The sequence below is a fragment of the Thunnus albacares genome, chromosome 19, assembly GCF_914725855.1.
Source record: "Thunnus albacares chromosome 19, fThuAlb1.1, whole genome shotgun sequence".
In the NCBI taxonomy this organism is placed as follows: Eukaryota; Metazoa; Chordata; class Actinopteri; order Scombriformes; family Scombridae; genus Thunnus; species Thunnus albacares.
This window is the reverse complement of record NC_058124.1, coordinates 13,390,347-13,406,704: the sequence shown is the minus strand read 5'-3', so window position 1 is coordinate 13,406,704 and position 16,358 is coordinate 13,390,347. Positions and strand designations below refer to the sequence as shown.

The window sequence follows — 16,358 nt, the reverse complement described above, 5'->3', positions numbered from 1 at the left end:
GACTGAAGGCAGTATTTGAAGGCATCACCCAATATGATACAGATACATGTGCTTCCTGAATAAAACCTAAGTGAAAAACCACAGAACAGACAGAGGCAACCATGACGTGGTAACCACTTGCAGATAAACGGTGGCTGAGCTAACTGACAAACAGTGTTTACCCTTTATTGGCCTAATTTCGGACTGAATTCGCAACAGACTGAAACCGCATCTTTAATGCCAGAGTGAATGGTGACACACAGTGAATCATTTTCCACTCAGTTTCCACAGTCTGAATGCTGCAAACCACACACACAGTCAAGTAATTATCTTTTCAATTCATCATGAGTCATAACCTTTGTTAGCAACCTGCTTAGCTGAGTTAAAAACCACTAACTTCTACCTCTTTAAGGCTTCTCCTTAAAGGTTGAGGAAAAAACAATTATATTCACTCTTTCACATGCAGTAACTAGACATAATATAGACATTTGTATAAAGGTTCTTCCCCCACTTCCTGTTTGCACTTTTGTGGCTGGCACCTGGGTTTACCGAACAAGAAGATACACTTCTTAAGCTTTGATCTTTAACATTTCCACATGATTGCACTTGTGCATGTCTGCTTGTGAGGCAAGGATGACTCTGCCATTACTGCTTCAAAGGAGGCAGGAAATGAACTTCCATTACTGAGTTAAATTGATTTATTATTGATTTATTGATTGGGACAGTGTGCAGTTTTAAACATTAAAGATGCACTGCACTGGAGTTAGCTTGAAGCTAATTTGCATCTGTAGTTCCCCACAATCAAACTCTTAGAGGCCAGTGATCAGATTATTTCGTTTTATATGTAAACATTTCTTCCCTAGAAACAGTAAAATTCACTGAGAGAAAAATAAAAGAAAACAAAGGAGAGGATGGAAAGGAAGAAGAAAACTGTAATGGCAGAGGAATATCCTAAAGGGATACAGAACAGAAAATTAGTGCATGGGATAGCAAAGACAATGATCACAGTGTCTTGGTTAAAGCCACAATCTTCAAATATTGAGCACTGGAGAGAAAAAGGGGTTAAGATGGTTTATGCCATGGAGACGTTCATAAAAACATAAATATTAATGAAGAGATGACCACTCTCCATTAATAATCACAAGATTTTTATGTTAATTTATTACTTATGTCAACTTAAGCGTATTCATATTGTCAAAAATCACAAAATTGATTATTCTTAGACTGTCAATTAAAGTTTGGAAAAACTTCACACAAAAAAAGCCCCTTTAATTTATGATATTGTTGAAAGCTCCACTATAAGTGGCCGAGACAAACTCCACTCAAACCCACTTCTGACTAAATTATTTAATTATAATTGGTGATAAGTCAAAACATGGCCAAATGTCTTACACCATTTTTACTGAACTACATCTGAACTTTCAAGTGGACTAAACAAACACAAACAGTCACCTAAGACATAGACAACCGGTAGAGAACCTGAGGCCCAAGGAGAAGCTGTGATTTCCAGCAACTACCAAACATCCCTAAAATTTTAACCTCAAACGTAGAAAAGTAGAAGTTTCAAATGTTCCACAGAATGTGTTGTATGTGACAGACAAAGAAAGGTCACAGTTTTGTGCAAAGTCATGAGCATGTAGCTGGTAGGTGTCCTGGGGGAAGACCATATATGGGTGTAGGAATGTAAGAAGGGGGAGATGTACTGATATAAAAAGAAAAGCCAAGAGAGACTGGGGGTCTCTCTTTTTGGGCTTCCTTTTTGGGTCGTCACTTGAGGTCCTACTCATCTATCTCTTCATGAGGTGCTCTGTGTAGTATTTGGTTCAAACAACACCTTATCTATCTCTTCTGGTTATGCAGCTGTTTATTTAACCTGCAGTGCTGTGTGTATTGTTTGGTACAATTCCACACGCTTCTACAGTATTACTCATTTTTATAAAAACTAAATAAAACTGGTTTGTATTTTTGTACACTCCAACCAAAGACTTGTGCTCATCTCTGAGGTCTTCTAGTATCTCCTTCCAGGTTAGAGGGTGCCCCCTTGAGATATGGCTTATTTAGATTACAAATTTATAATGAACGTTGCTAGGGATAAACTTATTATCAGTATTACTTGGTTGTGTTTCGTTGCTTTGTCTTGCTGCATGGCTACATGCACTGAATATTGTTGCTGTGTTATTGTACAGATGTTTGGCTGTTTCCTGTTGCACTACATGGCTCGTGCACTGTCTTGAGAATGTTTATTTTGTTGCTATTGTCTTTACGGCATCATGTCGTCTTCTGTCTATAACTTTTAACCATCACTTCATTGGTTTCAGAACATCTCGCCAAAGGACTGCAGTTGAAACTTAACTTCCTCATAAATAAATACATGAAAAAATTAAAGTTGTCCTGTTATGTGTTAAGTTTGTTGATGCAACAAAACTAAAGTTGAAAAATATCTGAAGCAGATAAGAGTTTAAGGCACAAATTCAAAGACAAATGGAGAGACACAATCTAGTCTTCTTTTAGGTCAGGTCATTTAATCAAATTAAACTTTGCACTGACATTCTCATGATCAAGCCTCAGTATTCTCCTGAATGAAAAGGTAAAACAAAAACAACCTTTACACACACTTTTCTCTCTCTTTCTCTCTGACACACACACACACACACACACACACACACACACGAACACACACACACACACACATACACACACAAAAGCACAAAGTCCTAAATTGCAATCGGGTGTTGACATTGGATGAAGACAAAAACAGGCCATGGAACTACATTTTAGGATTTTTTTAACAGTAGAAAACACAGAAGGCATCTTGACATTTGAAAGTAAAACAGTGGAAGGTTTCAGCTGTAAACCATGTAAATAAAATGTTACTCTAACTTAAAACTCTCACTTAAAATAATCACCTATTTTCAATAATAAATGAGTGGTAACCTTCAGAGACAATTTAAATTTCCACCATCACAGTATATTACAGTGAGTGATGGTCGACTCATTGCTCCTGGAAGACTGTCAGATGTTTCAGAGACAAGCTGATACCCAGCGGACAGAAATGAAATGTTTCATGCAAAACCACAAAACGATAACAACAACAAAAGTCAGGAAGGATGCAGGAGTGTTGAATGTGGACTTTGTGGGGTGAGGCCTTGGTTTGTTCTCTCACACAGGAGTGCTTTTGTACCCTTCAAAAAAAAATAAGTCACATACAACACGGCATAAAGAACTTGATGAGAGAGGAGGTAAAAAAAGTCATTCACTATCATTGTTGACCTCAAATAAGGTGATTTCTTTCCAATATTTAGCTCTCAAAACAATCTTCTCATATGTTAATCTTCCCTCTTTCTTCTCAGACTCATTTGGCTCTTTAAAGGACAAGGCTGGCGATTTTCTATGTTTTTCTTATTGTCAACAAATCTCATGTGCAGACCCAAACCAACAATGAATTGATCCTACTTACAAGTATTGTGTGTGTTTCCAAAGCCTGATACATCTTATTCCTCTGTCCCGTAGGCCTCCATTATTGTCCAAAAACTAATAAAAAACACATTAATGAGCCACAATGTCACACTGGGTGGCATGTTCCTTTGACCCAAAGAGAGTGATCACCATAATTTGTTTGGAAACGGCTCCAAAGACAGTAACAGTGATCATGTTTTCAATCTCCAGAGAGTAGTTGTATGTACAGCAGACGCCACTGTGCATGCGCATCAACGTGGTTCTGTTTACAGAGCTATCACAACCTCTTGACTTTGTACTGAAGTTCTTTTATAAATTTATAATGTAGCACAAAGTCAAGCAGTGGCGTCTGCAGTACACAGAACTACTCTCTTGAGACTGAAAATGTGATCGTTGTTGTTACTCTCTGGAGCCGTTTCAAAACAAACTACCATCACCGTATTCTTCGGGGTAAAGAAACATGTCACCCAGCTCAGCAGTGTTTTTCTCACAGAGGAACACAATATATCAGGCTTTGGATAAACACACAATACTTGTTAGTAGATCAGTTAATTGTTGGTTTGGCTCTGCACATGAGATTTGTTGACAATAAGAAAAATATAGACAATCGCCAGCCTTATCCTTTACGGACAAGATGTCCTTAGACCATCATCTCAGTCTTCAAAGTAAAAAATCTCTCTTGGCACATTTCCCGCTCCACACTTGCTTATTTTACAAATACAACCCCTTCCTCTTCTACTCTACCACCCACATACAGTACGTATCCCTGAAGCCCCCCTCCCATTTCGCTGACTGTCTGACCCTTCACCCTACACCCTGATCGGAGTTTTACTCTCATTCCCGTCATAGCTCGTCATGGGCGGCGGCTTCATCTGCTTTAAGTTTGAACTCTGCCTCTGTGATCTTCCCGTCTCCATTACGGTCCTGGTTGGAGAACATGTTGTCAATGATGCGATAGGGATCGAAACCAGGAGCCAGGCGACCTTTACCCTCATTCACCTGCCGTATGATGTAATCAGTAAACTATAGAGACAAAGAAAGAAAAGGAAAAGGGTAAATTGAGGATGAACAGACAGGAGCCAAAAGGTAAAATGTTTCAGATATATGTTGGGACATACCTCAGAGGGCTCCACCTGCTTGTTGTCGTCCATGTCCATCTCAGTGAAGAGGTCAGGTGACACATCGTCATTCCAGATGAACATGTAGCCTTCAGGAAGTCCTTCCTCCATGTCTACCAGCTCGACGTCAAACACAAGCACAGCACTCCCTGGAACTTCACCAGCTACACAGACACACACACAAATTTACTGTGACGGGTTGGTCGTTAAAGGAATAGTTCAACATGCTGAGGAGTACACTTAATCACTTTCTTGTTGAGGGTTAAATGAGAAGATCAATATCACTCTCATGTCTGTACAATAAATATGAAGCTGGAGCCAGCAGCTGGTTAGCTCAGCTATCTGGAGGCTACAAGCTGAAACGCTTTGGTCTCACATTGAAGTTGTTCTTTACACTACAGATATTGCTGGAGTTTTGACCTCCTCTGGCTTAGTTTAGCATAAACACTGGAACAGGAGCAAACAGCTAACTTGGCTCTGCCTGAAGGTAACAACTTCACTGGTTGGCAATTGACGAAAAGACTCAAGGAAGTGTGTAAATAGTCATGTCAGTGTCAGCACAAAAGACACTACACAGGACAGTTAATTAAAGAATCAACAGTGTGCAGTCATTGTAGAGACAGTACACAGAAGGGTTCATCAGTAATATGATATTTTGGTAAACTGCTTATGATGCGTGATTAAAGGCCAGCAGGGGTTTTAGGGAAGTTTGACACAACATTGTTTTCAGGCCAGGTGAATCTGGTAAAAAGCTCAGTGGAGCCCCAGATAGCCTCCGCAACAGGAGGAGTTGTGAATAGTATATAAAATGATGTTCTGGGATTTTGCATTAGGTCTTTTATCCCAGGATTGCAGCATCGGTTTGCTCCGTATTACATTTGATGCACAGTAAACCTATTCACATTGAACTCATTTTCAAGTGTGTTTTTTGAATATATCTGAGTTTTTGCGAGTTTTAAAAATGTTGTGGGAGACCTGAAGATGTATTGGCCCATCTGAAGATTTTCCACCACAGAAATCACTAACCTCCAAGAAATAGACCAGCACATAAAACCAAAACGTGTTGTTTTTACACTTAGATTTTTGTACAGATGTATTGGACAGGGTCGGGCTAGCTGCTAAGCTAAGCTAACCAGCTGCTGGATATAGCTTCATATTTAATGGACAGATGGTGTTGATCTTCTAACTCAACAACAGACAGTGAATAAGCCCATTTACCAAAATGTCAAACTATTGCTATGATGCTAAAACTTCTTAATTGGTAAGAAAGTGTTTGGACACAGAAGTCTGTTCAGCAACATGAGTCATAGATCTGTTTTTACCCTAATCATGATTGCTGTTCATAAAATCTTGCAGACTTTATAACTAACATAACAATTCTTCTTTGATTCTCTTTTTAAGAGACAGCATCTGTTTCCTCTTAACATTTAAGTATGTCTTGTTTAGTCCACTGTACAAAAGTCGAGTGTTTTGTTTCTTCTTCAAGAATCATTATTTGCGCTGTATGAGTCTTTTCTCTCAGTCAAAATGAAGGAATGAGAGATTTCTGAAAATTTTAACAAATTATCATTACATTATTATTAAAAACATTGTCTGTAGAAAAATGAGACTCATCTCTTTTGCATAGAAGCTTCACTGTTGCAAAACAGGAGATTTTTGAAGATTTTTGCTATTTTTTTCATGACCGACTGAACTTACTTGAAATGCGTTTGTTACTATGTGTATTTTGATGTAAATCCCTACCAAATTTAAGCATATTCTATTCTCAAAAATAGTAAATTTAGAGGATTGTGCAGAGATATTCTGGAGATATCTCTGAGACCTTTAGAGGTTATAACTTATTTTAATAGCTGGATAAGGTAAATTTAAGGTAATCTCACATAAAAGCAATGCAACGCTACTATCTCTCCAATAAGAGACACATTTCACCACAAATAACTGCAATAAATTTTATATGTATGTGTGTGTACATGTATAGTATGTGTGTGCATTACTTACTGACTCCTCTCTCCCCATAGCCCAGGTGAGGAGGTATAACAAGGTGTCTCTTCTCTCCCACACACATGTCCATCAGTCCGTCCTCCATCCCTGGGACAACCTGGTTGGCTCCCAGGACGATGTTGTATGTCTTTCCATAATTATACCTGAAATAAATGGAGTGGGAGTGAAACAGATACATATGGAATAACTGTATTTATATGTACTTACCAGATCATAATTTCTGATAATTTTCTTACTCCTTCCTAAATTTCTGTGTGAGAATGTGACAGGTTTATTCTCCTGACATCCCATAGTAATTTACATCAAGTCAGTATAACTTTTTTTGTTGATTTTGTTGCTTTGTCAAGGGCAGGATGATAATTTGTGACACCAGGTCAGAGGAGGAGTTCAGGCATACATCTTATCAGATGTTTCAGTGAGTCAGAGGCCACAGCGTGGGTTGAATCAAGAAACCACAATAGTTTTGGGGTGGGACCGTTGTCAAGGACAGCTTAAGACTTTCAAAGCATTCTTTAAAGATGTAGATTATCTTTCATAATTATTACATTTTGTGTATTTTAATGTTTTTATTCATGTGATGGTGTTATAAGTATTCAGTGTTGTCCTGTCTGTCCTGCGTGCACTATGAGCTCACTCACAACAGTGTTGTTTGTTGAAATAACAATAAAAGTAACCCAACACAACTTCCCCTTAACATTTATAAACCTTTTACCTCATCCTATGTACAACATCATAGTACAGCAGTCTACAGATTTCTTACTACCCTAAACGGTGATGTTTAAGAAAGTGCATATGTTGTTTTAAAGGCACTGAGGAAAAAGCAGTGTGCATGAGAGTATACAGTGAGAAATTGACTCATACGGGAGCTGGTACAACTCGCTTATTATTCACACAAGTTATGAGTTATGATCGTCCTTTCTTAAACTCCCAACTATGCTATCAACTGACCTTCATGCACTGTTTACAACACAAGACTTCAGCCACTTAATGTGAGATGATGTTACCATTCTCTCTTTTTCTCTCTGTTTTTTTCACTCACGTGGAGTCGATGGATGTGTCGTCCATCAGAGATGCATTGTAGTGATATTTGATAAAGTCTCCCTTCTTCGTTTGCTTATCGCACTCATCTGGCTTGAACACGATGGTGACCTCAGTGTTATCTGATGGGTTGTGGAAGTCGATGATGTGAACGTCAAACACCAGCACAGCTGAACCTGGGATCTTAGTGCCTGAGAGATAGAAGGCAATAAGACATAAAGAAAGGATATGAAAAACCTCAACTGTTTCTGATACATATAACTGTATATGGAAGCTTTACACACACACCTGTGCCCTCCTCTCCATAGGCAAGATGTGGGGGGATGGTGATGGTGCGTTTCTCTCCGATGCACACTCCAATCAGACCCTCGTCCATGCCAGAGATCACGTAACCCCGACCCACATAGGTGTCATAGGTACGATTACGAGAGTAGCTGTGGAACAAAAAATATTAACAAAAATATTATCATCATACCATCTGAAAGGAAGGATGTGTGATGATGTATCGTTCAAAGGAAGAGCTGGTGAAGTTCTTATTTTGAAGACGTTTATTAGACGATGGCCATCGGGTCCATTCCATGTACAAAGATGGTCTGGGCACCGTACCACTGTCAGTGCATAACTTATATAGGGTTACACATCTGTATCTTATCACATGAACAACATAGGTTCTCCGTGGGCATTAATTCAATTAGGGGCCATCCATCAAGTGATTGACAGCTACCTTACAACATATTATGTATCATAACATACCACATCTGGAACGGCTCCAATCTTGACCATGGATCCATTGTTTGTATCTAAAAGGCCCCCCAGAAGGGCTATACCATATTACATAAGGTGACATGCAGACTATGGAATGTTTATGTCACATGTCCAACACCTAAAATCAGTAAAGTACATAGGGTAAGATAAAAGTCATACTAACACCATCATATAGAAAACAATCACAAACAAGCTAGGAACTGAATATCAAGATTGCCTTTTGCTAACAGTACACAGTCTTAAATCACATGTTCGGGGTACTATAATATAAAATCTTATATAAATAAGTACAGGATGCAAAATGAGTCAGTAGCAAAACCACTGTGACTAAACTGCAACCAGCAGTTTGTATTATAGGTGCGAACATTTGTGGTTTGTATGTGCATGTTACAGTTAAACAGATATATGGTAGAATTTTGCCAACAGCTTCGACTTACTAATAAAAATAATTGTATGACGGCATTAACACTGTGGGCGACAAGAAGGAAACATATGTGCTTTCTGCGAAAAGATGCCTCCTGTTTGGTCTTGTCTCAGTGTGCAGCTAGAGAGTCCTTGACTTCTGTACAGATTGTGCAAAACAATTTCTTAAAAGTAACAAGAAAGGCTACAAGGCTGTGAAGGTCATAATGAGAAAAAAGATCTCAAATGTGTTCAGTAAATGTGGAGAACTTCCTGAGCTGTAAATAATCTCAGCAGGTGTTTCAAGCAAATACTCCTTTATCTCAAAAAGTGAACTACTCAGTGAATATTTTCTGCATACATACATATTTGCAGCACTTTTGTGATATTTTTTCTACCTGTATTGGAAATGATCAGTGTATCGAGAGTCCTCAACCTATTTTTTATCATATTGTACATACTGTTGCATCTTCTCTCTGTAGCTGACATGCACAATGTTACTTGATAAGAAAACAAGAACGTTGATAACTGCATACCTGCAATATTTAATACTTTTCAAGAATTTAAATAATCTATTCTCAGACTTGTATTCTTTGATGCTCCAAAAACATTAAGGTGGAAAAACTTAATAAAAGAAAGGAAACTATTCAGAGGATGCACACAGAAAATTTCCACTGGTGGTTTTAAGTTTCGATTCATCTCTCAATATGTCTTCAGTGCACAGAGAAAAGCTGCCACCCTGAGGCTACTTGAGGAACAACAGACTATTTGTGACCCAAAGATTTACTATTAACCTTTTTTTTTGTAATTAAGTAAGATAACTAAAATTAATCACACACACCTGGAATCAAAAAATGTTCCATCGAGGAGGCTGCCATTATAATGGTAGCGCACAAAGTCTCCAGCGACAGTCCTCCTCGTGCAGGACTTGGGTACAATCTGATTGGTCACGACGATCCCATCTCTGGGGTTGTGGAGGTCCAGGAGTACAACGTCAAACACCAAAGACGCCTGACCTGGGATGTCGCTACCTGGAGAGAGAAGAAGAAGAAGAAGAAGAAAGGGTGGAAGATGAAAGGAGAGCCAGGGAAAAGGAGACAAAACAAAAACAGTTAGAGACGGAGACGCAGATAAAGAGGATCTTTTATGTATAAACATATTTTTATCTATTTATGTTTTGTGCTGGCATAACTGTATAAAGGAAGGCCTAATTTTAATGTTGGACTATAATTTATTTCACTTTGATACGCTCCCTCATTCTGGATGTGACTATATTTTGCTTCTGTACTGATGGAGGTTATTTGGAAATATGGTAGAGCTGGGAAAAATAATAATTAAAAAATTAACTTTCACACTCAAGCTCAAAAATATTGTCTGTTGTGAGTAAATACTGTCACTTAAAGTGGTCATACAACCATGTTACAAGCTTTGAGGTGTGCTGAGGGAACATGAGAGGAAACATCTTCCTGATTTTATTACTGTTGTTAATTTGTGGTGAGCAAGAAGCAAATTGGAGTCTAGAAATTCAAGTACCCAAATTAAGAAAGTGTGATGTGCTGGAAAATGGACTAAATCAATTGTGGAAATTACTTTTTTTTTAAGTTTGTGAAGGTAAGAAGATGTGAAAAGTTGCTGTTTTTGCAAAAAAAAAAAAAAAAACAGAAAAAAAAAGAAGTGGGAAGTTTCTAAGTGTGACAAGAGTGATAAAACTCTGGAGATGCATGATGTGTGTACTGTACTGCCCCCTCATGCTCCAAGTGTGCAACTACAGCACCTGTTGCTTTCCACTGCAATTGTCAATGTCAAGTTATTCCCCAAAGCAGTGGAAGCTTTAAAGACTGGAAGTCACTGTCAGCAGTGTAATCAGACTCAAAAGGAAACAAATAATCAGAATAAAGAAGTCGTTACCGTCTCCATTCTCGCCATATCCGAGTGATGGTGGCATAGTGATGATGCGTCTCTCTCCAACACACATTCCCAGAAGGCCCTGATCCATACCTGCGATCAGCCAGCCAATCCCAACGTAAGTGTCATAGGTGCGCATGCGGGTGTGGCTGTAGTGAAAAGCAGAGGAGAGAGGTTAAGTGTGTGTGTGTGTGTGTGTGTGTGTGTGTGTGTGTGTGTGTGTGTGTGTGTGTGTGTGTGTGTGTGTGATATGTGAGAATGTCTGTGTGTGTATAAGGGATAACGTGGAACAAACCTGGAATCAAAGAGTGTCCCATCCAGCAGGGTGCCATTGTAGTGGTAGCGGACATAGTCAGAAACATCCACCTTTCTGGAGCAGGTCTGAGGGGTGTGGTAGGTGTTGATCTGAACGCCATCATCGGGGTTCCACACATCGAGCAGCAGGACGTCAAAATGGAGGATGGAGTCAGGGGGGATGATGTCACCTGATGGGGGAGAGGAGGACATGTCAGTCAGTTTCTATTTCAAACAGCAGTACTAAATGTAACAATTCTTTGTTATTCTTCACACATCAGTGCATGTATTTGTCATGTATTTGCATTTGGCTCACTTTTGTAATGTTTGTCCTGTTTAATTACAGAATGACCGGTTAAAGATACTGGGCTGTTGGCTGAACATCTGGTTAGATGCCATTGATTATTGGAGCAAGGATGTCAGGTGATATACTGTACATTTATTGAAACTGATGAAACTATTGAAAAATGATGAAATATATTAAGAGATTCAAATGTCAGTAAATCAATTTACTGTATTTGGTTTATTGTCTAGTCTAATGTCACATATACATGCATATACAGTATAAATCTCCAAATACGTAGCCCTCTTCTCTGTGTTCCCTCTTTATATTCTTGTTTACAATATGGCCACAAACTATCACTGTGTGAGAAACCATAATTACTGCATGTCCTCCGGTATACACAGACGGGTGACAAATTAAAGGAAAAACCAACATAAAGTGTCTTAGTAAGATGTTGGGCCGCCACATGCCACAAGAACAGCTTCAATGCTTCTTGGCCTTGATTCTACAAGTCTGTGAACTCTACTGGAAGGATGAACACTATTCTTCCAAAAGATTTTCCCTCATTTGGTGTTTTGATGATGGCGGTGGAGAGCGCTGTCTAACACGTCATGCCAAAATCTCCAATGGATGTTCAACTGAGTTGAGATGTGGTGACTGTGAAGGTCAAAGCATATGATTCACATCATTTTCATACTCATCAAACCATTCAGTGACTCCTCGTGCTCTGTGAATTGGGGCATTGTCATCCTGGAAGAGACCACTCCCATCAGGATAGAAATGTTTCATCATAGGATAAAGATGATGACTCAGAACAACTTTGTATTGATTAGCAGTGACCCTTCCCTCTAAGGGGACAAGTGGACCCAAACCATGTCAGCAAAATGCCCCCAACAGCATAACAGAGCCACCAGATCCCCTCACTGTAGGGGTCAAGCATTCAGACCTGTACTGGTTTTTCCTTTAATTTGTCACCCGTTAGGCTATGTGTTGCGTCTCCGCTTAAAAATGTATTTAAATGTTTTTTGAGTATTGTCTATTGACTCCTATTAAGGCTACAAGCTGAAACGGTTTGAAAATAAAGTTTTTCTTGATACTACAAGTGTTGCTTGAGTTTTGACTGCTTTTTCTTCTTTTTCTTCACGCAACTTGCAAGTGTTTGATGAAGTTGTGCCAGAATTTCCAACCCTACCTCATAAAAATTCTGGAAAATAAAACTGAGTGCTATGGGGGAAGACGCTGATTAAAACAGCTGCGTTGCAAACGAAGATTTACATCAGCAAGTTCTCCTTAATGAAATGAGACATTTTGAGATGTGGGTGCTATATTCTAGATTCAAACAAAAATGGTGTACTTGCAAGAGTGTCCATCCATTTTGAAAAACTTTTTAGGTTGTTGCTTTATTTTTCTCAGATGCACTAACTTTTGACAACTTTCAGGGTTTTGAAAGTTAACAAGTTTTACCTAAAATTTTGAACACCTGGGTGATTTTACTTAAACTTACAACTAAACAAGATATGGTTTATGTGTAAATATTCATCACCCTACCGGCCCAAATTAAAGGATTAATAGCATTTGGTAAAACAGACCTTAAAACTTGAATATAAACTAAGAAATACTCAGATCATGAGGTTGTGTTTAGCTGACTGCAGAAGGAAAGAAGCTAATAATGATAATATCTGGTACAAAACATCTCTGCCCCCTTCTTATTTGAGATGAATGTTTTTTGTTTAAGCTTCCTGACAAATCTTTTTATATAGATTATGTATAAAATTTGAATTTAAATGAGTCAAAATCCCCCTCAGCATAACCCCACCCACCCAAGAAAATTTTGATGAGCCATCAACCAAATTGTGTGCAATTTTTTTTTGACTATTTAAGCAAAAAAGTTAACATTTTATTTATGTATTTAACAGTTAAATTGTATGATCTCTTCTTTATACTGCGAGGTACATGTGTCTGGTAAATACTAAACCCTTTATATTTTAATTTATTTAGTTAAAACTGCCTAATTAATGTCAGTTCTCCAGAAATATCAAAGAGGGCATGACCTTTGTGTCCTCAGTGGAAGCTCCTGAACATCAATGTCTGTCCAGTTAAAGCTGTTCTCGCCAGGATTTATGCAACATCTTAACCAGTTGTTCACAAACATGAGCAGTTTACTGATGTCAGCTCGCATGTTTTTCTGCGTATAAAATGTTTCAAACGGTTTATCCCTCAGTGTTGCTTGGATCCACCATCATGTGAATGTGCCTTGAGAGCCTTTAGAAGCTTCGAGAGTGTAAAGGAGACACCGATGAGGAGGAGAAGGTGAAGCAGGAGGGACAGTGGGGGTAGCAGCCATTAATTCTCTACTACTGCTGAGGTGGCAGGTCTCTTTCCAGTTTAAATCTGTCTCCCTCCTCCAAAATCTCCCTCTCCCTCTCTCTTTATTTTCTTCTTTTTTTCTCTCATGTTCCCTCTAATACAGACCGGTGGTAGAGGACACAGCCTCAGCTTTTACCTGTCTACACATGTCCCCCCTCTCTCCTGCTTCTCCCATTATCAAACTATTTAAAACACACACACAGAGACACACCGGTCTCAACATGTAAACAGAGCCTTAACATTGTTCCTCTTATCACTACAATCATATGAAAAACACATTATTTCTGAGAGAAACATCCGCTACTGTGGACAGTTTATGTTCACTTACAGATCCTAGAAAATCGAATTGTCTCAAGTCTCCAGAGGGATGCTCTGACCTTTGCAGCGTTAGTGTCACTAAGAGCTGAAAGTCTTGATCGTCTGACCTGCTTCCTGGTCTGTGATGTCCCTCTGACATCATTAAACATGGACGCTTAGGAACAGCCTACTTCCTCTCTGCCTCGGTTGACTCTGTTACAACACAACACAGTACTGTCATTTTTGTCCCTCATACTTCTGCCAGTGTCTGACTAAATTCTCTCATTGTCATGGTGAGTTGCACCAGTCGTGTGCTCACTCATCTGTGTATTTATAATGACTCCCCAGAGGAATTAACTCCAGTCTGTCGTCAAACTTTTGTAATGAGCATCTTTTAGTCTGTCCAGACAATCGCTCAGTGAACTGATGGGACAAAGGGCTGTGCTTGAGTAGCAGGAAGTTAAAAACACACACCTGACATACTTACCATATCCCTGTTTTCCGTAGGCGAGGTGAGGTGGGATTTTCACCAGTCGTCTCTCGTTGACACACATCCCCACCAGAGCTTTGTCCATCCCTTGGATCAGCTGCTTCTTGCCAACAAACACATTGTAGGTGCTGCCACGGTCATAACTGGGAAACACACAAACATGCACATTCCTTATATGCACCTGTGAGGACTTTGGTGACTGATAGTACATTCATGCATCTGACGCCTTACTCCAAATACTGCAAATGTAACTAGAACCTTGCTTGGGCAAACCGTTCATCAAGAGACTCTCAAATGCACCAAGATCTTCTTACACTGTCTCATTCATATTAGATCTGTAACAATGAGTTGATTAATCAATTAGTCGATCAACAGAAAAACAATCTGCAACTATTTTGATAATGGAATAATCCTTTCTGTCATTTTTCAAGCAAAAAGGCCAAATATTCTCTGGTTTCAACTTCTTATAAATGAGGATTTGCTGCTTTTCTTTGTCACATGTGACAGTAGATTAAACATTTTTAGGTTTTGGACTGTTGGCCGGACAAAAAAAGCATACTGAAGACATCCCTGCGGCCTCTGAGAAACTGTGAAGGTGAATTTTTTTCAACAATTTTTAACAATTTATAGACTAAACAGAAAATAATTGGCGGATTAATCAATGATGAAAATAATCGTTAGCTGCAGCCCTTATGCATAGAATATTTTTTATTCTTATTATCATTTTGGGATCAAATAAAAACTATTCAGAATGAGAGATTTAATTTGAACTAGCAACTAACTGAGTTTTTCAGTGTATCATACAGTTACATTATTATTACTCATAACTAGGGGTGATGGTTCCCAAAGTCGAGTCAAGGGACCTTCAGAGAAGTGGGTTCCATCTAAATGAATGAGGACTGAGTATCCAATGTCAACGTAACTCTACAAACTCTCATCTTATTGCAAAATCATTCATCTGATGAAATGAGAGTTTTTTGTATAATCCATTTGCGGGTCGTTAATATTAAAAGGTTTTGGAGCCTCTGGATTAAGCATAAGTGGATCCAGAGCTGCAGTCAGCCTGCTTGCTTGCTTGCGTGGCTCACAGGGACGAATCACTAAACGCGCACTTTTACGCATCGCGCACGCAGTTCCCACCGTGCACCCGGTCTGACCTGCACGCTGAGATTAAAAGCGACAATATAAAGTCATCAGCTGCGTCATACTCACCTCGAGTCGAACTTCTTGCCGTCCGGAAACATGCCATTGTAGTGATACCTGACATAGTCCCCGTCTTTGACTGCGCGCACACACTGTTCTGGCACGAAAGTTTTCTCAATTAAGATGTCGTCTAACGGTACCGGAGGAGCGTTGCAGGCGGCGAACGCCACCAGAACCGACAGATACAACACGGCCCGCGCGCACTGGATCATGTTCACTACCGACAAACTTCTAAACTATGGAGATAAGTGTGGCTACGGCCTGTAAACTATCTGTGTGCGCGCTGTCTCCCCGTTCTCCGGTACTTTGGTTTCCTCTACTCGGATTTGGATAAGAAGTCCTGCCCCCGGTCCCAGTGTAGGAATGATCACGTGTCAAGTCAGGCAAAATACTACACCACATCCTGTTACACTTTAAAAATAAAGCTTCTACTGATCACCTGAACACCACATTCTGCATTGTTTTATCAATTAAAAGCAAAACATATAAGGATGCGAGATGCATGAACCAATGTGCGTGAGACACAAACAAATAAAAACAAAGTTTAAGTAGCCAGTGGTGCTCACATTTTGAAACTGCAATGCGTACTTCCTGTCTGAATTCGCGTCTTTGTTGTTAAACTGACGCACTTTGGGGATTGAATGGGATAGCTTTGGGCACCACGTATTGCTCTTGCGCAGTGAAGCCTCTGCGATGTGTCAACGTGGTAACGTAGGGGTCTCTGTGGACCTGCAGCCACATCCCCCTCTGGATCCATTGA

The 16,358-nt window shown here is 39.4% G+C and overlaps 1 protein-coding gene across 1 annotated transcript; it reads right to left on the bottom strand.

The window, feature by feature from the left end:
* Nucleotides 1-2,481: 2,481 nt before the first annotated feature.
* Nucleotides 2,482-16,086, bottom strand: fkbp9 (FKBP prolyl isomerase 9). The gene is made up of 10 exons (XM_044335533.1): nt 15,608-16,086; nt 14,393-14,538; nt 10,960-11,149; nt 10,668-10,813; nt 9,601-9,790; nt 7,881-8,026; nt 7,594-7,783; nt 6,552-6,697; nt 4,554-4,717; nt 2,482-4,458 (listed from the first exon to the last, which is right to left on the bottom strand). Exons 1-10 carry the CDS (start codon nt 15,808-15,810, stop codon nt 4,279-4,281), a joined length of 1,701 nt encoding a protein of 566 aa, XP_044191468.1. The 5' UTR covers nt 15,811-16,086; the 3' UTR covers nt 2,482-4,278.
* Nucleotides 16,087-16,358: the final 272 nt, after the last annotated feature.

Bases quoted from the DNA above. Each gene is read 5' to 3' on its own strand.
- fkbp9 (XM_044335533.1), bottom strand. From the start codon at position 15,810: ATGATCCAGTGCGCGCGGGCCGTGTTGTATCTGTCGGTTCTGGTGGCG. The intron at 9,791-10,667 runs GTAACGACTTCT...TTCTCTCTCCAG, and splicing joins ATATGGCGAGAATGGAGACG to GTAGCGACATCCCAGGTCAG. The intron at 8,027-9,600 runs GTGTGTGTGATT...TTTGTTCCACAG, and splicing joins GGAACATTTTTTGATTCCAG to CTACTCTCGTAATCGTACCT.